This window comes from Phaethon aethereus (genome assembly GCF_964289735.1).
Source record: "Phaethon aethereus genome assembly, chromosome: 10".
NCBI lineage: Eukaryota > Metazoa > Chordata > Aves > Phaethontiformes > Phaethontidae > Phaethon > Phaethon aethereus.
Window position 1 is genome coordinate 15,384,034 of NC_138586.1, and position 26,739 is coordinate 15,410,772.

At 47.1% G+C, this 26,739-nt stretch overlaps 2 protein-coding genes across 4 annotated transcripts in view; one reads left to right on the forward strand and one right to left on the reverse strand.

The window, feature by feature from the left end:
• STK26 (serine/threonine kinase 26) overlaps positions 1-6,898 on the forward strand; it is a gene marked incomplete at both ends in the record, with an annotated part of 32,672 nt that extends 25,774 nt beyond the window's left edge. For 2 of the 3 annotated variants that reach the window (XM_082004103.1, XM_082004105.1), the window contains 7 exons: positions 1,500-1,608; positions 1,702-1,859; positions 4,407-4,592; positions 5,201-5,349; positions 6,025-6,118; positions 6,604-6,666; positions 6,758-6,898. In XM_082004103.1, the coding sequence (XP_081860229.1) occupies positions 1,500-1,608; positions 1,702-1,859; positions 4,407-4,592; positions 5,201-5,349; positions 6,025-6,118; positions 6,604-6,666; positions 6,758-6,898 (900 nt within the window). The remainder of the gene's footprint in view (positions 1-1,499; positions 1,609-1,701; positions 1,860-4,406; positions 4,593-5,200; positions 5,350-6,024; positions 6,119-6,603; positions 6,667-6,757) is intronic. The other variant, XM_082004104.1, reaches the window with a different exon arrangement.
• Positions 6,899-13,686: 6,788 nt separating this feature from the next.
• On the reverse strand, positions 13,687-25,690 carry FRMD7 (FERM domain containing 7; the record flags this gene model as incomplete). The annotated part of the gene is made up of 12 exons (XM_082003998.1): positions 24,814-25,690; positions 20,297-20,401; positions 19,873-19,915; positions 18,450-18,528; positions 17,613-17,710; positions 17,356-17,470; positions 17,007-17,154; positions 15,791-15,886; positions 15,382-15,545; positions 15,080-15,148; positions 14,918-14,993; positions 13,687-14,718 (listed from the first exon to the last, which is right to left on the reverse strand). The coding sequence occupies exons 1-12, from the start codon at positions 24,868-24,870 to the stop codon at positions 13,687-13,689; spliced, it is 2,082 nt and encodes a 693-aa protein (XP_081860124.1). The 5' UTR covers positions 24,871-25,690.
• Between the last annotated feature and the right edge of the window lie 1,049 nt (positions 25,691-26,739).

Here is a 26,739-nt window from a genome sequence, read left to right on the forward strand (position 1 = left end):
CATCACTGCTACATTGTAATGCTCTAAAATGTGTGAATTTGAATGGTATTTCTGTTGTATTGAATTTATGTTGATTTGTTTGTTTGTTTTTACTGTTTCTCTTTAAGCATTAGGAAACATCCATTTGTTCTCAGTCAAATGTAAGGCAATTTTTTTTTTGTTATGAGGAGAAGCACTGTTCTTGCCATATGTGGTGGGTTTTGGGTCATCTGTCTGTCCCCTTCCCCCAGTAGAATATTCATTACACTTGAACAAAAAAAAAAAAAGTTTCCTTTGGGATTGGGTCTCAGGAATGAATGAAGTGTGTACCTACAGAGGTCAGTTAATTTTAACTGGTTAAAAGATGTTGGGTTTTCCATTTTCAGGTATTTTTAGTTAAGCATGAAAGTGCCTTTTACTTAAGATAGTGTAAGCATTCATGAAGGATGTAGCTTAGAGAGTACAAGAGCACAGTCCACTGTGTGTGGATGTGGTTTCCCCATACTTTCAAAAGCTTAGACCCACCCTTTCCTGTAAGATAATATAACTCAGTCTTAGTTTATGTGATTCTGAAGGGAAAATATAATGTCTTCAGTATTACAGAATGTTGTTAATTACATATTTGCTAACAGTGGTCCTGTCTGCAAGAGTTGAAGTATGTGCTTAACTTCATAAATCTGTTGAAACTTCTTTATGAAATTGCATCACATCAACTCAGCTACAGGAATGCAAAAGCATAGTAATTATGTGTAGCATGTAGTAGTTTTGTAGCTCTGGAACTTAATCTTTTTGGGAAAGGGGATGTGAGACACTTCAAAACTTGAGTAGTTGATAGTCTTCTGTGGCATGTCAGAAATAGTGAAATAGCTTTTATTAGTGACAGCTGAAGCCACTGAACCTGAAGGAGAAAACCTTTAAGTTTTGCCTCATTTGCCATACCCTAATTTCATGACGTTCTCTGTTTCAGTGCTGTGTTGTTGGGTGGTTGTTTTTTTTTTACAGCGGAATCACCAACCTTAATTCCTTCTGTTTTATTTACATAGCTTTCTAATGTGCAGAGTTTATACTTATTCCATACTAGCAGCTTTATAGTAGCGCATTATGTTCTTGATGCAAAAGCAAGCATGGAATCAAAAATGCTGGAACAAGAGAAAAATGCATCATTAAATTTAAAACTAATAGACTAATTTATTTTAAAATAACAGAGTTTCTTAGTTCGCTTAATCTAAAATGCAAAATTCAATCTCCTGTGTTTGCTGTCTATAGGAAGCTATAACTTTGTGGAAAGTTAATGCTAACTTTTCATGTGCATTGCCTGCTGAGGGGAGCGCATACTGTCTATGTTGGAAAAATAAGAGTATTTTCAATGGCACGTATTTCTGATAGAACGTTGTCATAATTCGTTGAATATTTTATGAATTCTGTTAGTTCTTTAAAAAAATATTTCAAGGTAAGACTTAATAACAAGGCAAAAATTAGATACAAGACTAAATTTATTTTAATGTGTCTTTTCTCTAAAGCTGCGTGCTGGCCCATTTGATGAGTTCCAGATTGCTACCATGCTAAAGGAAATCTTGAAAGGTCTTGACTACCTACACTCAGAGAAGAAAATTCACAGGGATATAAAAGGTGCGTAAAGTTTCAGATGTTACTTAGTTAAAGCCTTTAAAAATTGTAAGAGCAGTAATCTAATTTAGATATTATGCTATTTCCCCTTGGCAGCTGCCAATGTCTTATTATCAGAACAAGGCGATGTTAAGCTTGCTGATTTTGGAGTTGCTGGGCAGCTGACTGACACGCAAATTAAGAGGAATACCTTTGTTGGAACTCCATTTTGGATGGCCCCTGAAGTTATTCAGCAGTCAGCATATGATTCAAAAGTAAGTATGAGAGTAGAATACCTTTGCTTTGTATCTGCAGATCCAACAGAAATTAATTTGGGTTTTGTGTTTTTTAGCTCGATCAGTATGGAGAGGAAAAAAAGATTGCAAAAAACGGTTTCAAATAATAAAATTAAATGTGCCATTAAATTGGTTTTTTTACAGTAGTTGCATGTCATGTACTCACATGCAAGATGCATGTAAACTCTGCAAGTTAATTGATGCTTTCATGTTAACATTCTTTTAGAGAAGCTCCCTGGATGCTTTCAGGGTTGGTTGGTTGGCTTGTTTTTAATTTGAATTCAGTGTTTCACATTGAATTCAAACAGTAATAAAGCTCTTGCAAATTAGAATGCCACCAGAACTTACCAGCTTATTTAAGGCCAAGATGATGGCTGAAATTTTACTCTCTTCTCAGATTTTTATAAACAACTCTGGATGTCATTTCTTTAACGGTATTTCTGAGGACCTGTATAATGCTGAAGATTTTAGCACAGGTGACTGATCTTGAGAAGTAAAAAAGTAACTTAAACTACAGGATGGGTTGCTGTGGTAGCATTATGGTACCTTGTACATTTCTATTTCATGGGAACTATTGATGGTGACTAATTGCAAAGGAGAGTTTCCCTATGTGAACTTGCAGTAGAAAAGCAAACCTCTTCCATGTTTTTCTGAGGGTTGGGAACTGCTGCTTGAAATGACGATAAGGAGGGAACAGTTCCCTCTTCTCCCATGTGTATGCCCACAAGATGACCTAGAGCACGTGGTTAGTGAAATGGCAGTGTACTTCAGTGCTGGCATTGGACATTCTACACTCTGTACATGCAACCCTAAACAGGAGCAAGAAATCTTAAAATCTTGGTATATGCAAAGTGATACTTTCATACTGTTTTTTCTCAAATAGCAAACATGTAACTGTACTTGTGCGCATAAAGAAAAGACTGTTGAATATGAGATGTCCTGAAGATACTCACACTCTAGGAGACTTTCCGTGGATCATTCAGACTTGAAGGAATTGGTGTACATATCACAAGGGTCCTTCCTGATAGGAAGGAGCATGTGCGTGCAGTTGTAGTTCTCATGTTTAGGGTTTCAGTGGTGCAGCTGTAATGTGCACCCTAGGGCATTTTGGAAAAGCACTCTACCTCGCTTTAAAAATGCATGTTGTCCAGTCGACAGCATTTCTGCTTGTCCTGTGTATAAATACAGCTGTACCACCCTTCATTTACATTCTTCCAGCAACCTTATCTTTTGCCTTCCGTATCTCGTCAATATGTTGCGAGAGCAGTGCCCTCCCCCTTTTCTTTCTATGCCAAAAGTCTGGTGGGAAAGCACTGAAGGTGCAAGCCTTTGGTAGGACAGATGAAGAGTTTTGGACAAGATACACTTCAATTTCTAGGCTAATACTAATGAATATTTTGGCATCTGGACTGAATTTTAACCTTTTTTTTTCCTTTCTCTTCTTACTTTAAAATGACAGAAAATAAAATAGAAATTCATATGTTTTTGTAGTGGCAGAGATTTACAAGCCCCATCTCTTCTTTCAAAATATTTTGCTCCAATATACAATTGTTGGTTATGATATTTCAGTAATAAACAATGAGCTAGTTTAATTCTTCAGTATTAAATACAGATATTTTAGATCTTGTGAATAGGAAAAGAAATTGGAGAGATGCAAATTGTAACCCTTGTTTACTCTATGGGCCACTTTGGTTTATGACTTCTGTGCCAAGTGTAGTCATCCGTTGCCAGCCACTTTTTAATGAGAAACACCTTCAGAGACCTTAATAGCTATTGTAGCTCACTTGTGTATGTCACTTGGGAAAAATCTCTAAATCAGAAAAGAATGTTATAGTTCATAACATATTTTGATACAAAGACAGAATTTGTTTCTAATGCTTACCTTTAGCTAAAATAAGTACTATTTCATTATTCTTCTGAAAATTACACTGTGAACTTGCGGTTTCAGGTCTAAGTAGTTGTTGATAATTTTCTAGCTAAATTCATCAAGCAGCCTGTTAGGATAGTGATCACCTGCTGGATTAGATTTAACGATCTGCCCTTGTTCCTTTAGAGTGAGCTGTCAAGCAAAGTTGGATACCTCAGAGCATCTACAGTTCAAAAGTAACATCAGCATGCAGTTTTGCTATCTTAAACAAAAACTGAATTAGACATGGGACATTTGTGGCAGTTTTTAGTTCATTATATAGAAAAAAACTCAAAGGAAGATTAACATTTCTAAAACTTTTTCCAAAAGCATGTGTATTTAGGTGCACATTTAACTTGCTGACAGTGTTACATCAGTGACAAAGTGTGCAACAAAAGTGATGTTGTAGATGTTTGTCAAAGTTATTAAAGCTGATTAAGTCAGCCAGGTCTCTGGGAATTATAGCCTTCAAGTATTAGAAAGGAATCTTTGTGCATTATCTACTTAGACCAAAATTAATTTTACTATATAGAGGCAGTATATGTGACAATTTCAGTTATTAAATACGTAGTTGCAATAGCCCTTAATTTTGTACTAAAAGTAACTTTTCCCTTTCTCAGGCTGACATCTGGTCATTGGGAATCACTGCTATTGAACTAGCCAAAGGGGAGCCTCCCAACTCTGATATGCATCCGATGAGAGTTCTGTTTCTCATTCCAAAAAACAATCCTCCAACTTTATTAGGAGAATTCAGTAAACCTTTTAAAGAATTCATTGATGCATGTCTCAATAAGGACCCAACATTTGTGAGTAGATGTGTGTGTGTGTATACAGATGTTTTGATTTTGTTTTTCACTCTCATGCTTGCAAAGCATTTTTCTGCTGTAGTGCATCATAATTGACTGAAATAATTTTAGAGACTTTCCACTGTTAATGGTGGTGTGTTTTGTGTCTCCATCCTAGTCTCTTTTGTTTAAAATGCTGAAAGGAGAATGCTGAAAGAAATGGTGACAGAGGCAGCTTCCTAAAATGCACTCAAACTTAGGATAATGTCAGAAGAGAAGCTTTAACAGAGGAGAGAATCTTAAATCTTTTTCTCCAGCAGAACTTTTGCTGTCTGTCTGAATTCTGCTTACAAGGAAATGTTGCATTGGAGAATTTTGATTAGTCATTTTCCTGGGTGTGTACCTTCTAGCATAGAAGGATAAGCAGTATAGTCTGTGTGCAACTTGATTGTATTTTTAGAGTGCTTGTAAATGTGGATTACTGGCTTTTCTTGACATCCTGTTTCACTAATTTCCTGATACTATATGAGTTGGCTCTAGAAGTCAGTTGTCTTACTAAATCTCCCCCTATTAACATTTAAAGTAATGAAATGTTAGCATAACATTAAATATTTAAGTGTTTCTTACAGCGCCCTACTGCAAAAGAACTTCTGAAGCACAAATTCATTATGAAAAATGCCAAGAAGACTTCATATCTGACAGAACTGATTGATAGGTTTAAGAGATGGAAAGCAGAGGGACATAGTAGTGATGAAAGTGATTCGGATGGTTCAGATTCGTAAGTTTATTTTCAGTTTAGTCTCTTTTGGGCTGCCTTTTTTTTTTAAGTAATGTTACTAAAGTAGGTTTGTGGCTGTTTCTTTGTCTAATTAACTCCTCTTCTGTACATCTGTCCTTGTTCCATATGTTTTTCATTGGCTTCTTTCAAGAAAACCCCTTACGTGAACCTAAAGACTGATGCATAAGTCAAGCTATGCGCTCATTATCTCTTTAAACTTTCTCTCTCTGAACTTAATTTCAGTTCTCTTTAAGTGCTGTGTATTTCCTAGTCTGAGGCTAGTGGTTGTACCAAAAACAATGAATCACAATTAGAAATATTGCAGAGCAAGGTTGAGGTGTATGGAGAAGTTGGCACAATGTCTGTGGAACAACATACATGCTGTAAGTCTCTTGCTTTTCTGGATATCAGATAACTGTTTTAAATGGGATGCCATGGAAGAAGGTAAACTTTATGGGTAGATAACATCTTCTGTTTGCTTTGATCATATTTCAATTTATCCAGCTTCTGAAGTTGGTTTTTTAAAGTTTAATTAATGTTTCAATACATGTTTTTTCTTCTTATTTTAAGGAATATGGAGCTAATCCATATAGATTTATTATGTATTTGGATTACTTGTGCTTGCTTAGCATTATGTTGTGCTAGTATTATGCACACCATATCCTTTTTCCTCAGGGAGACCAGTAACAAAGAAAATAACTCTCATCCTGAGTGGAGCTTTACCACAGTTCGAAAGAAGCCAGATGCAAAGAAGCTACAGAATGGGACGGTATGTACAGTCTGAAGAGTTCTTCTTTCTAAGTGCTGGTTTTGAAGCCAATTTAAGGAAACTAGTGATAAAACTTTGTAATTATTCCCTTGCATAAGAACTGACTATCTTTTTGTAGTTCAAGAGATGATGCTTGTTTAGTGATATTTCCTATGCCCATGTCATCCTTAAATGCAAAAGATACTGCATACTAATAGATGAGTATCTGCTCATGGAGGTGTGAATTTTAAAGACTCATATAATATCAGACAAAAAAATCAACTATTTTTCTGATGATACATGACATTTTCAGGTGTGTCATCAGGCATCTCTTTACACATCACATAATGTTTCTTGATGTATAATGTGCCTTCACTTTTTTCGTAATGTATTTCAAGCTCTTTGTTGAAATTAACTGAACTTTCAAAATCACATGTGCTGTGTTAAATGCAGCGTATACGTTGTATAGGAATATGCTAACGTAATCCATTTTTGTTAACCTTCAGGATCAGGATCTTGTTAAAACCCTGAGTTGTTTAACTATGATAATCACCCCTGTATTTGCTGAGGTAAGTCTTGACTTAAAAAACTTCTTTCAAAGTGTTACCCAAGTGTCTGATAACTTTTGTTAAGTTTTACCTGTTTTGGTTTGCTACTCAGCTCAAACAGCAGGACACAAATAATGCTAGCAGAAAGAAAGCAATTGAGGAACTTGAGAAAAGCATCAATATGGCAGAAGCAACGTGTCCAGGGATCACAGATAAGATGGTGAAGAAACTTATGGAGAAATTTCAGAAGTAAGTTATGGTATTTTTTTTTATGGATTGCTTAAAAAAAAAAAGTTTTATTTTAAAAGAAAAAATTTAAATTAAGTACTTATGCACAGGAAAGATTAGTTGACACTGAACTTGATATGTTGGGTAAACTTGAGTAGTTTAATGATAAGTGAAAGATCTGCTATGTCCAGTGCTTTAAATTTTTAGCTTTGGTAGTTGTATGTAACACTTCTGTTTGAGACTAAAACTAACAGTAACAATTGCTATATCTGTTTGGTTTTCTAGTGTTGTAATTTTATTGTAGTTGTTATACCTTGCTTCCTTTTACTTAGCCTGCAGTTTTCATCGTAAACATATTTATAGCCAGTAAGGCAAGCAGGAGAATCTCGTAACTTAGCTTTTTAGGGCATTTTTTCTTGAGAACGTAATTTCTGGTGGTTTTCCCCTATGAACTGTTGAGATGAAGGCATGTACTAGTTTAGTGATGCAAAAATAGTTATGTGCTGTTTGCCAAGCTACAACAATATAATTAACAAAATTCTTACTTGCCTTTTTTATCTGTAGATTTTCTGTTAATGACTCATCCTAAGAAACTTCACGTAATTGACTGCTGTTTCGTATGGACCCAGTGAAACCCACCAAAACTACTTCAAGCTTGGCAGTGCTTAGCTCATGAGCTCCTTGTGCCTTTTGGATCTTTGCAACATATTGATGGTGATTTGAGAATTTGAAAGAACCTACTCAACTATTTTGTGGCAGTGCACATGGTTTTATATTTTCAGGAAATTATTTTGTAAAGAACAACTTTTAATATTGTAGTTTCACCTGTTTAATCTAATAAATGTTGAGGTGCAGTTTTGCTTTTAGAAATAACCATTACTTTAGTTAATAGAAAGTGCAAGTACAGTATGTTTTGATGCTGTTTTGTTCCTGTACATGGGGATGTACAGGTCTTTTGTATTCATGAGTTAAACTTTTGTAAATCACTAACAAGCTTCAGAGAAAACAGCTTTTTCACAAGCGTATTCAAAACATGTAATGTAGTGGCAAGGGTATTGCTGTAGCACCTGCTTCAACCAGCATATAGTTATTGTGCCCTGAAAAATAAACCTGCAACAGTATCTATTATAATTCTAAATTGGTACAGTATTTTAGGCAGCTCTATGATTAAATATATTTGAGAGCAATATGTCAATAGTTTGCAGGTGATATGTAGCAACAGGTATATCCTGATGTACAGTACATGTATTACCTTTTAGAACAGGTTTTGAAGTAGTAATTCAATCTTACATCATCATGGTAGGAAAATTTAAAGCAATACAGTTGAGGGGTGGGGCTTTTGGCAATAATGGACAAAACCTGAAGTCCAATTTAACTTAATTTAATTTTTTCCTCTGAGTACACATGCCTGGGTGGAAGGGAGCCAGAGAAGCCGAGCGTCGCGTGATACATACCTCACAAGCAGGTATAAGTGTAACACCAGCATTCAGTGTGGTGGTGTTGTTTCTCCTGTAAGATATTTATACACATTTTTGTTCTTAAATACGTTAAAATACAGTACATCAACATAATTTGTTTATAATTTTCTGAAAGTGTATTTTAAATATGTATTTACCAGTTAATATGCAAATAACTGAGTTATAGATATTCTTTCACAAAAAGGTAGTACTGTGCAGTACGGAGTGATTTTTTTTTTTTTTTTTTTTTTTCATAAAAAGTAGGTAAGACTATAAAGTTGCTTTCAGTTATATATTTATGGTACTGCTAGATGGGTAATATCTTCTCTTCTGTTTTTTTTCCCTTTTTCAACCCAGTATGTATATTATGCTGAAGTTTTGAACTGGGGTTGTTTTTTCAGTACTTAGCTGTGGAACTGTTGGTGTAAATTTATTTTTGATAAAGGCTGGGTGTGTTTTATTTTATGGTTCAGACCTGCACATTTTGTTTTTGCACAAAAGTCATTTTAAAGAATCTGAAATTTATCTGCCAAATATTGAAAAAGTAATGGTGTGCAAGTAAATACTGCATTTTTAGTCAAATGTTGCCATTACATCGTTTTTATATAAAGGACACTTGTGAGAGATGGTGGTTAGATATGCCAAGGACAATTATTTTCAATGGTGCCTACACTGTAAAAAAAATTACTTTTAACTCCTTGTTTTGATTTTAAAAAAATGTTTCCGTTTAAAACTTTCATCTGCTATATAACTGAAATTCGATTAGAATTTATATCTGAGAAAAAAGTCTGGAAATAGTTTTTGAAAACAATAATGTTATGGATTAAATAAATATTTTTATAAATGTAAAAGCAGCAAAAGTTGTAAATACAGTTGATCTGAAGCTTTACAAAATAACTGCATCACAGAAACAAATTGTAGTGCTCCTCTAGCTTCTGTAGTTGTTAGTCTTGTAAATCTGTTTATAGATGAAGCTTATTTCAATGTTTTGGGGGGTTTTAAATGGTTTAAAAAATAAATATTTAAGTTCTGTAAACTTTCATGAGCTTGTTCTGTTGTGCGTTTTATTCTGGATTTTAGTGGATGTAAGAGGTATATCCACACCTCTGCACAAACTTGTATTGTAGTTCAAGAAAGGTGTTCCTTGCACAGAGTTGCACGGTTGCTTTGGAAAGGTTTTGGTTCCCCCCCATGCTGTTCTTGTCCGGAGGACACCTACGAGCTGCTACGCCACGGGGAGAGCTGTAGACAGATGGAGCAGCCCCAGGGTTCAGTTTGATTCCGTTCCTAAAGAGGAGTCTTCAGGATCTGTGCACTCAGACGAACGTGCACAGCCCGTCACAACGTGGTAGAGATGTCAGAACGCTGACCTCATTGTGAACTCGGCATTGTGGAGTGAAGGTACAAAAAGGCCTGTGCCACAGTTACCTCGGCTTTCACTTCAGCAGTCTTGACCCAAATCTCATTTTAAAGAGCTCCATGCAAATTTCTCAGAATTAAAAGCATGTTTTTACTTCCATGTCACTTCCCTTAAGGTGTTCTTTTCATGTGGGAGACCAAGGGGAGAGGTGATGGGAATTCCTCCGAATTTTGTTGACACAGGGTCTTTGATCTATGCAACTCTATAATAGGTGGGGTTAGTGAATTATTTGGGAAATTGGAACCTATCCTATTTGTGATATGACTGTAACTAAAGTTGCTGAACTATGGTGCTTCTTTTCCTGTGAAATGGGTGGGATGTATACCTACCTCATACAACAGTGTGGAGGAAAAACTCATCCGCATGATGAGCCATGTTCAAGTCCATTCAAGAAGTTGTTTTTAATTGTACTGCATATGGCACTTCTGCACCTACAGTCTCTGTGCATCCTAAGACTATAATCGAACTCCACCGAATGGATGTTTGTATTACTGGTTTCCAGAGAACAGTTGTCTTTTTCCCCACCACGTGTTAGTTATTGATGAACTGTGTAATTTAATCAGCGGTATTCTGTTGCTGACAGCTAATGGAAAGATACATCAAAATATTCATGCAGGAGCCATCTTGCTTGTTTGGTTTGCAAGGCTTTCCACTGTAGAATGAGAAGAATTGGTATTGAAGTATTCTTATCAAAGTAGTCTGAACTGCAGAATAGAGAAATGTATATCCTTTTTCAATGTAACCATTCTTAAAACCCGTGGTCTCTGACTCTAGTATGCTTCTGTACGGTAAGCACGTAGTATCGTAAACACCTGTTCTGGCATTCAATCGACCGTCTATCGCTGAATAGGAAAGTTGCATAGGTTCTTAATGTGTTTGCACAAAGTTTAGCAATTGTTAAAGGTCTGATTTTTATCACACTGTTCTATGACTTAACACTGGAATAAAATTATTTTCCTCTTTGCGAAGTTTTGGTGGTATGTATGTTGGCTTGCCTTACTTTCACATTTTTCCAATAACTGAGTTAGCACTTAATACAGCGATGAGGTAAATAGACTGAAACCTGTCTTGGTGCTTCTCCAAACTGAAGTTCTTTGTGTACTGTGAACATTTTGCTGCTTTTTATATCGTAACATACACACGTGTGCCTAAAATGTTGCTGAACGTTGTGCAGCTGAATTTCAAGATTAGCTTAATCTGTAAGTGGTAGATTTTGTATGAACCCCAGTTACTTGAGTTAGAATACCTTGAGTAGCTTAATGTTTTGACAGTGTAATGCTGCTCTGCCTCCTCCCCCTTTACTAATCCTTGCTTGTGTAAGGGCTATAAAAGCTTACCCTTTGCAGGTACTGCTGGCTGGCTGTCACTGTCAGCAGACCAAATCATTCTGCGTCCTCTCTCCATCCTTGTTTTCTTCCCTAGTGAAACACAATCACTTAGATGCTCTTACCTCTTTGGGGTGAATAGGGCTGAGTGGGGACCATGGGGAAGGAATTACTCAAGGGTTATTTCAATTGTTGCTTGACATGTGAGCCGCTGCTTACTGGGATTGTTCCTTTATTTTAGTCAGTCCCAAGAAAGCTAGTTTACGCAATGAATTTAGCTTGAAGATGTTCATTTCTGTCACTTACTCACAAGCTGCTTTGTTCTTCTGCTATTGTTGACCGTTGTGTAGGATGTGCTGAGGCACAGTGCACATGCTGTGCCCAAGTGCTCTCTAGTCCATGGAAAAATCCAAAAATAGTTCCTAAGTCCTTGATTCTCCCTCTCAATGCTGTTTTCCCAGCATAGTCCCAAATGCCAGAGCTGGCAGCTCCCGGAGGTTGGGGCGGCATGGCTGTACGCTGATCCCTCTGGGTGGGACTGTGTGGCTGCTCTGGGACACGCTCAGGGTAAAGCTGACCTGGGCCAACCTTCAGCTGTGTCTGCGCTCCTGCTTGCAGGAGCTGACCGGGATGGTGGATTTGCCTGTGTGCGTAAGGTATAGCCCTTCAAGGGACGTTCTCCGAGGGCTGTGTGCGCAGGCTGTATTTGAAACTTTCTAAGGTGCAGAGCTTTGGGAAAGGGAAGAAACCACTCTCTAAAAACAGAAAGTTTATCCCTTTTTTTTAAGAGAACGTGTGCCAGAGCACGTGGGGTCCCTGTAGTTCACAGTTTCTTCAGCCCAGGGTAACCAGGAGCAAAAGCAAACCTTACAGTGTGCTCTCTTGTTGATCTAACACATTTCTTGGGCACCCAACCAAGAATGTAGTTGTTTTCAGCAGCATTCAGGGATCTCGGCGAGTCTCCCCGGTCGCTGAGACCGAAGGCGCAGAGGGAGCCAGCGATCAGCGGCAGGAGGGGGCAAGCAGCCCGGCAGCTCTGCGGAGCACTGGGGGCTGCCTGGGAGGCGCAGGGGAAGGTGGGGTGGGGTCCAGATTTGAAAGGGCAGAAGGAGGAACCCAAAACTCAGGTGTGAACAACTAATTTTTATTGTCCAGCTTCTAAAACAAAGGACAGTGACGCGCAGGGTGAGCAGTATCCATAAATCCAGTTCTTTTTACCTTTGAGCCTATCTTCTGCCTCTGCCCCAGCTTCCTTGTTTCTGAAATCCTTTCTGGCCGGCTGCAGTCGTTTCTCAACTGTGGATTTATTTGCGTTGTCACTCTCCTTACAGTCACATCCTACAGCGTCTTATGGGATTGTTCTTAAAGAAAAGTAACAAGATCCTCCCCTAAAATCTTAGACAGGTGTCACCATTCTCCATTTTTTGAGTAGTTTTAGGGTAATAATAAGTTTTTGTAATAAGAATACTTCCAAGAAGTATCTTTATACCTTTTCCTTTCCAGGGATCAATGGATAAATTTGGAATTCCCCTCCTGCTGCCCCATGGATGGTGAGCAGTCCCATCTCCTTCTCCTTTATAGATAGAAACAGCCCTGGTAAAAATAACATTGCACTCAGGCAGCAAACGGGAAAGTTTCAAAGCTCCATGGTTACAGCAGCCTTCCTAATGCCAAGGGTGAGCACCAGCTGCCTGTTTCTTTCCGATCCCCTCCTGAGATCTTTCTCCCCATGCTGTTTAACTGAGGCCTGATTTGGGGGAGCAAAGGTTCCACCCTTTACATGCCTTGCTCCCTCCGTGTTTAAGCAGGGCACTGAGGTGCCAGAGCTGTGGAGGTCCTGCCAGAAAATGGACCCAAGAAAAGGGGAGCTATACAATATCATTCATTAACCCATTTCCCAGAGCTCACTGTGGGATGCTGCTAAATGATTTACAAGCACTGCTGGGATGTTACTTGGGAAAGCATAATGCTCTAAACTGGCCAGGGAGAAGACAGAGCAGTTTGCTTCCTCCACGGCTCCAAGCATCATAAGGAGCATCCCACACATGCAACCTGGTCCTCAAGGGCCGGGCCCTCCCCGCAGCATCGGAGGGGCAGGATGGAGGCGATGGGCTCGGTGCTGGGGCATTGGCCCCGCTGCCAGAGCAGCCTCCCCTGAACATCCTGCCCCTCTCCAAATGGGCTTCAAACACCCTTCCCATCGGTGTGCTTCCCTGCAGCTGTGAAAACAGATGTTTAAACTCTTCCTTAAAATGTCTCTTTTCTTTTCCTCCCTCCCTCCTCGATGAAGCCTCCAGCAGCTGAGCTCCAAGCATGGCCAGCAGCCGCCTGGCTGGGAGGATGCAAGGTCTTTGCAGGAGAGCTCTGGCCCCTCTGGCTGGAGTGGGACCCCAGCGTGTCGTGGCAGAGATGCACCAGCTTCCAAGCATGGTGCAGGGTTTGAGCACTTCTGAAGTTGTCCATTACTACATCCTCTATATCTAAAAGCACTCACACAACACAAGCCCATCACAATGTTTTGCAAGCAGTAAGCAGTCCTGCAAGCATGTCACCTTCTGCGGTCCCGGGTCAGTGCCGGCCATCTCTGCTCCCGCCAGCCAGCGTGAGGCACCTAGGTGAAATACCTGGAGGTCCCCCTGGAAGTCCTCTCTTCAGCCGCACTGGTGGTGAAGGACACCTCTTCATCCTCTTCATCCAGCTGGAGACTGCCGGAGGACAGCCGCACCCGGGCCATGGGCGACTGCAGCACCCGGCCATACAGGGAGCAGTAGTCGGCGGCCAGGAGGTCGGAGTCGGAGTCGCTGGACTCGGTGCTGCTGCCCACGTAGCGCTCGGCGGAGAGCCGCAGCCCCGGCACCAGCCCTTGCTGGGCTGGCAGGTGCCGAAAGACGCCCGCTTTCCGGCTGCTCAGCGTGGGGCACGGCCCCAGGGGCCTGAACTCAGAGCCATAGGGGAATCGGATGGTTTTCATGTCCGACTGGCTCCAAGATCGCTTGGGAGGCTGCTCTTGAAGGCCATAATCGAAGGAGCGAGCCAGCGACCTGTCCTCCCCTGCTGGGGCCACACTTGCGCCCGCTGCCATGCACGCAGCCTCGCGATGGGGCTCCCCGGCCCGGGTGCCGCTCGGGCTGCGCCTGAGGGGTTTTGCAGCTGCGGGGCTGCATCCACCGGCTGTGTCCTCGATGGGTGCCGGTGCGTGGCACGGGGGCTGAGGGGGCCTGTCCAGGTAGAAGAGAGCCTGCGGGGCCGGGGCGGCCATGGGTGGGGGGCACGGCACATCCATGTACACCAGCGGCCGGGCGCTCACCTCCCGCATGTTGCCCACCGAGGTGCTTTTACTGTTCCCGGCAAACTGGTGGTGGGGCCGAAAGGAGGTCAAGGGGTTCCTGGCGCTGAAGAGGTCGGCGGGCTCCCATGCTCGCTCCCGCTCCAGCTCGGCGTAGAGCAGGGGGAAGGCGGATGAGCTTTTGGAGTGGGACAGGAAAGCGGGGGACGCTTCGGGCTTGGAGCGCTCCAGCTCAGCAGTGAACGTCACCTCCATGGCAGAGCTGCGGCACCGGCTGTCCAGCGTGGGCTCGGAGACGTGCACCCCGTTGGCATGGTAGGAGCCCCGGCTGCCGTAGGCCAGGCGCAGCTCCTCCACCTGAGCAGGGGCAGAGGGTGGATGGGTGCCCAGAACCCCGGGGGGGCAGGGGGGCAAAGTGGGGCAAGCAGGGCCAGCGGTGAGCCCGCAGAGCCGAGGGTCTGGCCTGGCCTCCAGCTGAGCTCCACCAGCTGGGGCCACGACGCCAAGACCCCCCCCAGGCCCAGCGCTACCTCTCACTGATGCCGAGGGGAAATACCTGCTTGGAGACGTCCGTCAGGAGGTCCGGGGAGGAGCGGCACTGCCTCTCATCGTAGCGGGATGCATAGTGCTTCCTGCAAGGCCAAGAGCATGGGTGGGTGCGTGACCAGTAGGGTGTCCCCCCCTGCCTGGACACTGCCCTCCTCCATGACCCTGGTACCTCTCAAAGGGCAGGCTCTTCATCTTCGCCTTCCTCCCATGCTCCAGCAGCTGCCGCTGCGTCCTCCCGCTGCAGCAAGGGGGGAGAGGTGTGAGCAGCACCATCAGCCCCAGCCCTGGGCATCCCCGTGGCCCAGGGGAAGCGAGGGCACGCAGCAGGATGGAGGCAGTGGTCTCTCTGGGAAAAGTGGCTGCCAGGCATCATCCCCTCGCATCCAGCCAGGTCCAATGTAAAAGGGAGGCTCTGAGCCATCCCCACACCCTTCCTGGCCTCATGTGTTCGCTTTTCCCGCAGGACTTTACCTGTAGCGGAAACTGGAGCCCTTGCTGCACAGCAGGGCTTTGGGCTTTGACTTGGGCTCTTCAGACAGCCTGAAGAAGGCATGGTACTCCACGCACGTCTTCCAGAAAGCCTTGCAGGTGTCCCGGCTAGCCATGGTGAACTCCAGCGTGTCCTTGCACAGCGCCTGCGTGGCCAAACGAGCCAGTGTCAGGGGTGCAGGGCCAGGCTCTGCCATCTGCCCTCCTGACCCCCCAAAGGATCACACCGGGCTGCCAGCGCCTCCAGCCTCTGGGGACATGGGGTGACACATGCCATGCTCGAGGTGGGGAAGGAGAATCACCCATGAGCAGCAGAAACACATTTTAGTCAAAATCAGGGACTTTGCATGGCTGATCCTCTGCTCACAGCTGTCCGCAGTGCGGTACTTACAGAGATGTGTGCATGGAGCTTGATGAGAAAATGCTTCCTCTTGAAACTCAGTTTGCGAATTTTGGACCAGTTGAACGTGTTGATCTTTGTATTGCCCTGCAAGGACAGACACAGTGGTTACAGTGGGATGGGGCAGGTGAGGATTGCAGAAATACGATGGGCCAAGACCTGAGCTCACAGGACACTGCACAAGACCCCGGCTCTCAGTGCTGCTGGGGTCTGGGGAAGGGGTGCTGGGATTTGGTGTTTGACCCTCCTTTCCATCCATTGGTCCTAAAAGTGGAAATTGAGGTTCAGGGCTTAACTCTGCTATAGAAGCTATTTGTAAAACTCCAGGATCCCAAGACAAACCTCACAGAGGTGGAGGGTCCCATCTGTCCCAACTTGAATGTCATACGAGTTAATGCAGAACCACCCCCCCAAAAGAAATAAGACCCTCCTCTCCTTTGCTGGGAAGCATAGCAGAGCTCAGGTGCCATGCCTTTAGACCCAGATTAAGCAGGCTGCAAGCGTGCCTTACCCCTCATTATCATTATGCATCAATTTAGATGCAGCCACACAACTGGTGTCACGGCGGGAACAGGTAAAATTGCATTACCCCACGCTGTGGCATCGAGACCCTCTCAGCTTTCTGGGAGAGCCCAGATTTTAATGGGCTCACAGCTGCTCTAATCATGCATGAGGGGTGTTTATGGCTCTGAATAAATAACCGGGTCTGGCAGTGCTAATTATGAACAGCAGACCCACAGTTAGGTTTTTTTTTTTCCTGCTCTGGCAAGATGTTCCCAGGTTGAAATTAGCCGGTGTGGGAGGCAAGCACTGCTTCACGCCGGCTGCGAGGCAGTCTGTATTTATTCTGCAGCTACGCCGTGATTACAGCGTTATGTAATTGCACAGACGTGAGGCAGCTATTTTCGTTGGAAGATTATACGGTGAACACATGTGACGCAGCCGTGTAACCTGTGGTGCTTACATGGCTGCGCTCACCGTGACAAGGGCCAACAGAGCCGGGGCGGGCACGGCGGCACGCAGCCGGCGCTGATGGAGGTGGTGGGGCTGAGCCTCGCAGCGATGCCCCAGAGCATCACCTCCGTGCCTGAGGAGGAGGGTTTGGAGCACACAGCGGGGAGGAAGGTCCCCCCAACTGGAAGTGATGTCCCTGGGGAAAGGCCACCCCGCCGGGGTGCTGGCAGCCCACCCCGAACTCCGAGCTCACCCGCAGGACCAGCACCCCCATGTGTGTCACAGCCAGGTTGATCTGCGTCCCCTCGCCGTCGCTGGCGGGATGCGGGCGAATCCCGTACATCTCCAGCTTCCTGGCCACATCCAGCAGCTGAATGTCAGACTCGGCTGGCGTCTTCCCGCTGGAGACACAAACACGTCGGGAAGCGACAAGAGTGAGAAGACAGCTGCTGAAACAGGCTGAAAAAATGCCATTTTGGACATGCACAAGCTGGCATCACCCCCACCCCACTGCTGGCCCTGTCTGCTGATGGGAACAGCCTCATCAGCAGGCACCCGGTGGGTGCTTTGGGTGGGCGGCCGCAGCTTGGAGCAGCCCTTACCCGTGTCTCCTGTGGTAATGCATGATCTTGTTGTCCAGGTACTCCTGGTTGGGCAGGTACCTGTGGGTTGCCAGGTGCTGCTGGTCCGTCTCCTCGCGGAAGTCGCCCAGCTCAGCTGCAGGGCACATGGGGAGAGCGTGGGTTAGGCTGCGAGGGGTCACTGCAGGGGGAACCCCCGGCTACGCAGCCAAAGCTCTGCCGAGCACCCCGTGCCCGGGGAAGGGGCAGCGTCCCTGCGGGCACTCGCCTGCCCTTACACTGCAGCAGGTGGGAGACGAGCAGTGCCGCGCTCTTGTCGCTGCAGGGCAGCCGCCCCAGTGCCAGGTCCTTCTTGATCTGGAGGGTGAAGAGGTACCTGTGGAAGGGGACAGGAGCATGCCCTGGCAAGGAGCTGGGTTCGGCAGCGAGCCGGGTGCCAGACTGAGCCCTGAGGGCTTGGCTGCGGTAGGGCTGGCCGTCCCCACGCCTCTCCCTGCGTTCGCCCACATTTCAACCCAAGGGATGCAGGTCCGGGGCAGCCACGGGAGGAGTGTGCAGCCCCTGCAGAAGGCTGCAGCTGGGCACCACCATGACCAGTATGCCCCTGCCATTGAAATGCCCATTAGTAGGTTTCAGAGTTAACATTCCTTAATGCTTTGGAGGGCACTTGCATCTTTTGGGGCTAATGTTCTGCAGAAACACTGTCTTAGTTTTATTCTTAGTTGCTGTTTGCAATGATTTCTCTAAAACGTAAGACTTAACACTGTCATTTTTAAAAATAAAATTGAAGTTCTTCCTTCAGAACACAGCTTGAGGCAGGAGCTAGGCTGAGCAAAGTCAGACTCGGTGCCCAGCTGCTAAAGCGTTTGGCAGTTAAACAAATTGCAGCCTCTTAAAACAGCTGATCCTTCAAGTGGATTTTGTTTAAAAACAAAGGATCAAGAAAAGAGAGATATTCTCTTGGTTTTATTTTGTAAACTACAGACCTCTTTCAATATGTAGAATAACCACTGCTAACAGGTTCGGGTAGATGAAGCTAAGAAATTAAATACACGTTTTGCAATTGCAGAAATACAGGACTGTGCAGTAAGAAAGTAATAGAACAAGTACTGTACCTGGTCAGCTCTTCTCTCAGATGGCCAGGGTCCACTGGGAAAAATTTCACCATAAATTTGAAAAGAACCTCCTTAGGATCTTAAAACACAACATCTTCATAAGTTTTCTTTTACGTGTCTATTGAGAACATTTACAACTCTCTTCACACATACTGTCTCCTTACAGAGTAAATTACTCAAGGCCCTTACAAATCAGGGCTGGGAGCCCTGAGCATCAGGGACTCCAGCCTGCCTGGACCCACAGCATTACCAATGGAAGCGAACAGGGAGTTGGGCGCCTAAATGATACTAAAGGAAAAAATGCCCCAGCATTTCTTTAAATTGCAAAGACCCCAGCCAGGAGAGGGGTTGCTGTGGAGCGGTGCCGTGGGCGCTCGTCTGCAGCATGGCCAGAGCCCAGGTGTAATTGCCATCAGTGGGGCTGTGCATGAAACCCAGCCCTCCAAGCTCTTTGGATGCAACAGCTTCAGAGGAGACTTTCTGGGCAAAGCTTTTTCGTGGGATGAATGAAAGCAAGCGGCCAAGCCCAAGGCAAAGAGCATGGAGGGAGGGAGGGAGGCAAGTTTGTAGGCACCGATTGTCTCGGGACACCATGGGACAGCTCAGGAGCTCCTGGAGGGACAGTGTCCTGCAAGGGCAGGTCTGAAGGGACAGGAAAAAAGAAATTGGTGCATGAAATAATCCCACTTCTGGCGCACCAAGAAAGGGGAGGCTTTTTATCAGACTTTCCCCTTACAAGGAAATTAATGCAAACACTGTACTGCAGCCGCCCCGTGGCAAATACTGCAGTCATGCTCTCGACCACCCTCCTAGTCATCATGTATTTGGGGAAAACCTTGTTTGGTTCATGGCAGGGGTGGAAAGAGGCATAGGCTGAAAGGGGCACTGCGTTAGCACTGCTGGTGGCCACAGCAGGGGATGCCGAGCCTGAATTCCGGTCAGGCTCCGCGGCATCACCCTGCAGCAGCCCAGCGGGGCTGGGGGCTGGAGAGGAGCGGCAGAGCCTGCGAGGCACACGGCTGACCCTGCTTGGCGCAGGGCTCGCGCCGCGCAGGCGTCTGGGCGCCGAGAGCTGTGCGAGGGAAAGGAGGGCGTGCAGGGAGCGATGCCTGCCGCCCTGCCAGCGCAATGCGCGCACGCACGCAGCCACCCCTGCTCCTCCGCCAAGGTGCCGGGTCACTAACAGCTCAAGCCTCAAATGGTGCAGATACCAGATGGCAAAGGCAGTGGTATTTCTCCAGGATTTTACAAGGACTGTGGTGTCTTTGCAAACAATTTTGCCCAGCCCCACACTATAAAAATGAGGTCAGGTAAATGCTGGAAACCAGAGCCCCCGTCCCCAGGCAATAACACTGCACGAATGTGCCTGCGCTAGTCAGCCACTGGCAGTGATTGAGAAGAATTTTATTCTTGAAATACTTACTTTTGACTTGCTTTGTTATGGGTTTTAGCGGTTCCAACCAGACCTGAAATAAGGCAGTGAAGAACTGGGTGAATAAACAGCACAAGAGACGGGGAATAAAAGCAGCAGCATCACGCTAGAATGCAACACAAAAATGTTGGCCAGCTCGAATGCTGCGGGCAAGCGGTCCCGCTGGGCAGCCCTGCTCAGATGGCTACCGGTAAACCCCACGGGCCACGGCTATCACCAGGGCTTTGCCAACCAGCTTGTGGCTCCCCTTGTAACTCCCTTTTTTAAGAGTTTTGGCATCGCGGCAAACCTTTCTGTTGAAATTTTCCATCTGGTGTTTCAGGGAGGTGCTAGCAAGCCCCCAGCCATGCGGGCGGTTGCTGCGAGGATGCGGCATGGTGCAGCACCGGGGCCCCGCGCCGCGAGCCGCACTCACGTGGTTCCCAGCCTGGCTGCGAAACTCCAGCCCGAAGTACTCCTTCTCCACAAGGTTGAGGTGGCTGCAGGTGAGGTTGAACAGCCCTTTTCCACAGGATTTTTGCTAGCAAACAAACACACCACAGAAGCAGCAGGTTAGGCAACGCCGGCAGCAGCGGTGATGGGATTTCAGTGAGATGGGGAAGAAGTTTTAGCTCCCTGCCTTCACCTCGAGAGGAGCTGTGGGATTTTTCCTGATCACGCTGCAGGAAAGCCTTACTCGATAAATGCTGTTGGCTTCAGCATGTGGGATGGGACGACTGCACACTGTGTGCTCCTTACCTCTGCTCTTGGAAATCGGATTCCTTCTCATCGCTTCTCTCCTTTATTAAGGAATATAAACCAAAAAGGAAAAGAAAAGGAAAGAACTGCTGCATTTGGCTCACCTTTGCAACCGTCACTGTCCGGGCAGCCCAGTCCCCGGCAAACCACTGAGCTATCCCCAGGCCTGACCCAGGGACGGCCGTGGCAAACGTGCCCGATTAAGAGCGAACGGGAGCGCACCTCAAACCTGCGCAGCGAGCCCGTGTGCCCCGGCAGCCGGCGACCGGACTGCTGGGGACGAGCTGCTATTATGGTTAATGGTAATTAACAGCAACAGGACTCTGTGGAGATCCTGCGCCTTGGGCCCTGGGTCATCTGTGCACTTTAGCAATATTAATTAAGTGGCACTACGTGCTGATAAGGGAGGTCAGGCTGTAGTTATTCCCAGTAAACAGAAACACTTGGAGGGTGTTTTGCCTGACGTGTTGCCGTGCTGTGTGACATGGCTTGGGAGCAACCTGGGAGGCCCCTGACTTTGGAAAATGTTCCAGAAAGCACCAGAAATGAACCTGGCAATGACCTACCCTGACTAAAGTCCTGCTCCTCCTTTATCAACTTGTGAAAAAAGACCAAAAATGAGCATGGGTTGGTGCAAAAGCTAGCTGGAACAGAGAGGCCGGGTTAGACAGCTGCTAAATTACGGGATTTCGGGTGATAAAGGTGAAGGCAGGCTGCAGCCCCCCACGCCAGCGGCTGCTCCCGGCAGCGATGGGAGGGACCCCGGCTGCTGGCGGTGATGCACACTAATAACCACCTTTCACGGCTTCTCCTGGGATGAAATTGCTGGCTCCGTGCTGAAAGGCTGCTGAAAAGTGATAGCGTAATAACAGCATTCGCTCTGCAGCACTCCCGGTTCTCCTCAAAATTACTAGATCACAAGGGTAATTAAAACAATTATAAATGTTTATTTCCGAGCTAGAATTTTCTAGCATGAAAGACCTTGGCCTTTGTCAGGCAGCCAGGAAAGACAAGCATTTCTTACTGGGTTATTACCCACCACATGTCTGCTGGGAGCCACCCGCTCTCCTCCAAGCCCAGCACCACCCGGGGCAGTGGAGACGAGCGGCTCTGTCCCCAGGAAAACCTGCTCACTGGGGAAACGCAGCCCTGTGACGCAGGGGATGGTTTAAAAGTAGAGACTTTCCTCTTGCAGAGTGATGCTTGCAGGTGCCCCATCCTGGGTTTGTTGGGTACCAAGGCCACGACCCGCGCTGCTGTAAGCACTGAGGTACGGTTGTGCTCGGGACAGCATCAGGCAAGAGCAGGAGACTGTGCCCGAGTAGCACAGTGAGAGGCAGGAGTGTGACATGTGGGGCTGGAGGCCCCACGTCTGACCCTAAATGTGCCTTTGATGACATTGCGGGGCCAGGTTAGCACCCACCGGCAGAAACCCCTGTGCTGAGGACGGTGCAAAGGAGAGGCTGCGCTCGCCGCTCCTCTCCACGCTGGAAGCAGCTGGGACTGCAGGCAGAGTCAGCAAGCAAGAGGCACATCCAGGGGCAGACAGCAACGTGTGTGACACATGGGGGGACACATACCTGTCCCCCAAGGACACCCTGGCAGCACCTGCGGTCCAACAGCAAAGCCACATTTCCGCAGCGTTCCCCGTAGCACAGGCTGCCGCACCCGGGTCTGTGGTTTAAGGGGGAGCAACACTCATTGGACACCACCTCGGGACATGTCCCCCAGTCAGTGTCTTCTGCATGGCCGCAGCTGGCATGCAATGCCACGCACCAAAAGCCACCGGCCCCAGCACTCCCCGTGCCCTCGCTGGACCAGCTCACGTGCAGCCAGCTCGCCACACCTGCCAGCAAATACCCGTCCTCCTCATCATAAGGGACACAAGACCATGGGAGACTTTGTCCTTCACTCAGCCCCAGCAGTTAGTTCTTCTGGGCTTGTTCGCTTTGCCTTTTCTTTCTTGTTTGGTTTTTTTTTTTCTTCTTTCTTGTGGTTTTTTTTTTCTTTCTTTTTTCCCTTCCCACGGAATCTTGCCCCGTAGCGAATCGCACTAGCAGAGACGCCCAGGCTTCGGCTGCCCAGGCTGCAGAGTGAGTGCTTCACCCTTTCTGTGCTGCTCCCGAGGCTGCCCAGGCTCAGGCCTGCGTTCCTTGAACCCCTTCCAGAGGGAAAAAGCATGGGCAAAAGCACGTGCCGGGTCACAGCTCTAGGTATCCAGGAGGGGAAGGAAGAAGGGAGGCAGCTCCGCCATATCTCCTCTCAGTGCAAGAGACCCGTTGACGGCTGCCCTGCGACTGTCCCTGCGCGGGCGCGCTGGGGCAGGGGATCCCGGTGCCCTCCCAGTGCAAGGCGCGGGGCTCGCTGGCGCGGCCGGCAGCGTCGCGCAGAGGCCCCGTCCGCGCCGCGGCTCAGCGCCGGGGTGTTCAGCGGGGAGGGTGCGAGGAGGGGCATGCGGAGGTGTGCCAGACCCCCGCCTTGCCCTGCCCTGGGGGCTCAGACCTGGCTTGCCGGGTGCCATCCCAGGACCCACCTCCAGCGCCTAGCCGAAGGAAAGCCCGGGAGCTCAGCAGCCGCGGCGAGGGTGCCAGGTCCCGGCTGTCGGTGAAGGCGTGGGTGGAGGCGGAGGGGGAGTCAGGCCCGTTGTGTTTCCCCTCTTTTGTCCTTTTACCTCCCATTATACTGAAGTACCGCTCCGTCAAAAGAGCTTGCCGAAGTCAGGAAGGCCTTAGGAAGACTTGCTTGAAATATCTGCTCAGAACTTAGCCCAAAGCGGTCCTTTTATAATGGAGAAGTCACTAATTCAACTACTCATTTGTCGTACCCACAGAGCATCAAATGCATGAAATGCCTAAAAGGGATTTCCAGTACCGTTCCATGCTAAAAAAGGAAACGACCAGGAGTTCCTCTAATGGAGCTATTTGTTGCAATAACATGTCATGCAGAGCTATAGTGTTGGAAGTGTTTTGGGCAAATAAGAAAGCAGAGATGGAAAAAAAATGCAGCAATATTGCACCAGCAACATCTTCCAAATGGCCCCTCACTGTGCCCTGATCTAATCAATATGGAACAAAAGAATTTTTAAATTACTAGTCTCATTTTTAAGCTGACTTCAGGTCTAGCATACATTAATTAAACTAAATCAAACAACTTCCATACTGTGCCAAGTAATGGAATTGCTTTACAATTCTCTTTTGTGCAAAATTGCGATCGCAAAGAAACCGAGCAGTACGTCCAAGACTGAGCAGTTCTCAGGCTGTGCTACAAAACCAGAGACAGGACTATGGAATCACAGAATTCTATGACTATCTAACAAATGTAATAGAACTTGGAAAAAAACAATTTTATATAAAGCACTCTGTTCCCGTAGGAGATGCAGGTGAGTGCTAGAACAGATCTATGTGAATTAGCTAATTCAATTAGGCACTGTGATTATCAAATCCTAACCAACAGTGAACACTCAATTACACTTGTAAAAAGATTTGTTTGTAACACATAGTCTAGATATATCTAGTTTCAGTTATCTGTGTATATATATATGTATCTAACAAACACCATAGATACTGATACTTAACATTTAAAACCTATTTATTTCAGCAGTCAGTACTCAGAGCTAGCATTTGTTAAATGTGAGTTAATAATGACAGCGTGTTGTGGGACACTGTCATGCAGAAAATAGGATACAGTGAGTTCTTTCCTCAGCTATTCTCAAAACCACACAGTTTTCTTTTTCAACTGCATGCTCAGGAGGAGATGCATGCAGATGTTTCTCACCAGGGGTAGTTTGGTTAAATATCCTATTTTTATTCTGTTCCCAAATTTTTCTTCCTTGTCGAATGCTTATACTGGCTGCCAGACAAACAAGAAAAGAACTCGGCACTTGTCAAGAACATCACTTCATATTAGCCAGTTTCCAAAAGATGACACCAGATAAGTAAAAGCTGTTCCTCCTTCTTTATAAATAATGCCAATAAGAGGTGATAGCGCGAGTATGTCGGTGCTGAAAGACACTTAGCTATCACCGCTATAACCTCTTGTTTTGGATTTGAGCTTTGTTTGCTTTGTTTTTAGGGTTTATTTTGGTTTATTTAAAGCTGAAAACCAGAAGCTATCGGAGACCATGCAATCCTTCAGAGCAACAATGACTTCAATCATCAGCACAGACAACCCGATAAGAATACGACACCCACTTACATCAACTACAAAGATCTTCTGGGAGTCATCCAGAAACTGGACTTTCAGGTGCAGCATCCTCGAGCCTGTGGCTGAGCGTGCGGCAGGCGCGGGAGTCCTAGCGATGTGAGCAGTGAGCCGGGAAGGGAGCCCTGACTGCTGGTGCACACATCATTTCCCTCTCAGCTGGATGGAGAAGGCTGCAGTCGCAGATGTGGAGCGGAGACTGGAGCAAAGGAACTGAATGCCTAAACACAAGTCAAAAAAAAAAAAAAAACAAACCACCAAACCTGATACCTCCCCTGGTTTACCCCCCCTGTGAATTACGGGCATATCAATAGGGCGAAAGGCCGCGCAGCAGCTCTGCAGAGCGGCACTAACGGGGCTGAGAGAAAGGCAGAGCGTTCCGCGCTGGCGGTGAGCGACGCGGGGGCAAAGCGAGCCCGCGCTTCGTACCGCGGCGTGGGGAAGGAGGGCTGAGCAGCTCTCCTGCCAAAGTCGCGGCGCGGCGAGCGGTGCCTTTGCTCTGCTCCGGGTAAGGCACACGGAGGGACCAGCCGGCTGGCCGCGGTGCTGGCCCCGTGAGGGGGCAGAGAAGGTCCTGCCCGCTGAGAAGGTGCGTGCGGGCTGGGCAGACGGGCTGACGTAGTTCGCCGGAGACTGGGAAATGTTTCCCACTGCACTCAAAACCAGGTGGGAGTCCTTCCCGGGGAGGCAGGGGAGGCCCGGCTGCTGACTCCCGGCCGGGACTCTGGTTTGGCAGCTTAGTGAAGTCTCACAAGCCTTTGAGACAACCCGGTTCCCGCTTCACACCTGAAAAGCCCACGTCCCCGCACACGTGCGCGCGCGCACGGCGGTGCTGCCGTACCGCAGAAGGGCGGCCAACACAGGACCGGCGAGGAACTAGCTCACCCTCCAAGCACCAGAGCCTGCTGCCCTCCCTCGAAACCCCGCGGGGCCCAGCCCGGGCTGCGGGTGCAGCCTCCCCGTGGCGGGGGGGGCCTGGGGCTTGCACTCGCGCTGCTCCTCTGCCTCAGCTACCGCGGGGACACGAAGGGGCCGCCCGACCTCTCCGGCCGCCCTCGCCTGGCAGAGCCCCCCTCACTGGGCACTTGCATGGAGGCAGCCTTTGGGCAGGAGCCCCCGCTCACAGAAGAGAAGGCACTGAGCAGTGCCGGCAGGCAGGCGCTGGGCTGTCCTGGGGGATCGTTCTGCTGCTGCTGGAAAAAGCCACAACTACACACGACCCTGTGGGACCCGGAGCGATCCCAGCAAACTGAACAAGCCGCGTTAAGTGCTGAGGAGATGTTGCTTGTTGCTTCCCTCCTGGTTTCCATTGAAATACCCGCTGTACGTCACTCCAGGCCATTGGCTGCGGTCCCCCTTACGCTTCTCAGTTATGACAGAGCCCGTCAGGGCCCAGGCTTAGCTTGCTGTCTGGGCTGCAGAGAGGAAAAGCGTAGAGCTTTTTAGCTATAGAAAAACGTATTAGTCTTCTACTGACTGGGACAAAAAAGCAGCCTAAAAGTTAAAGCAAAGCTGCTTTTCCACGCGAATCTGCTCCCCAAAGCAGCCGAGCTCATCATCAGCCAGCGGCCGGGAGGGGCTGGCTGCACCGAGTGTGCGGCACTGCGTCTGCGGACCAGGTTTCCAGTGCTGCCCTTGGTGCAAATATTGATGGGCATCAAGGAGAAGAGCGGCACTCCCGTGAGCGGCTCGCACATCGCAGGTACGGCTTCACCACGGCAGCACTGGGAGCATGGCAGGAGCACTGAACCAGCAGGAAGGGTGCACAGAGGTGCAATGGAGGAGCCCCCAAACCCCAGAAGAAGCCAAACCACCTTGCTATAGGCTTTCCTGGCATGCCAGAGGCACTGACCCTGGGATCCGTGGATGCTATTAGATGCTGAGCACTGGCCGGCTGGGTTGTTGGGTGAAAGAAAAGGG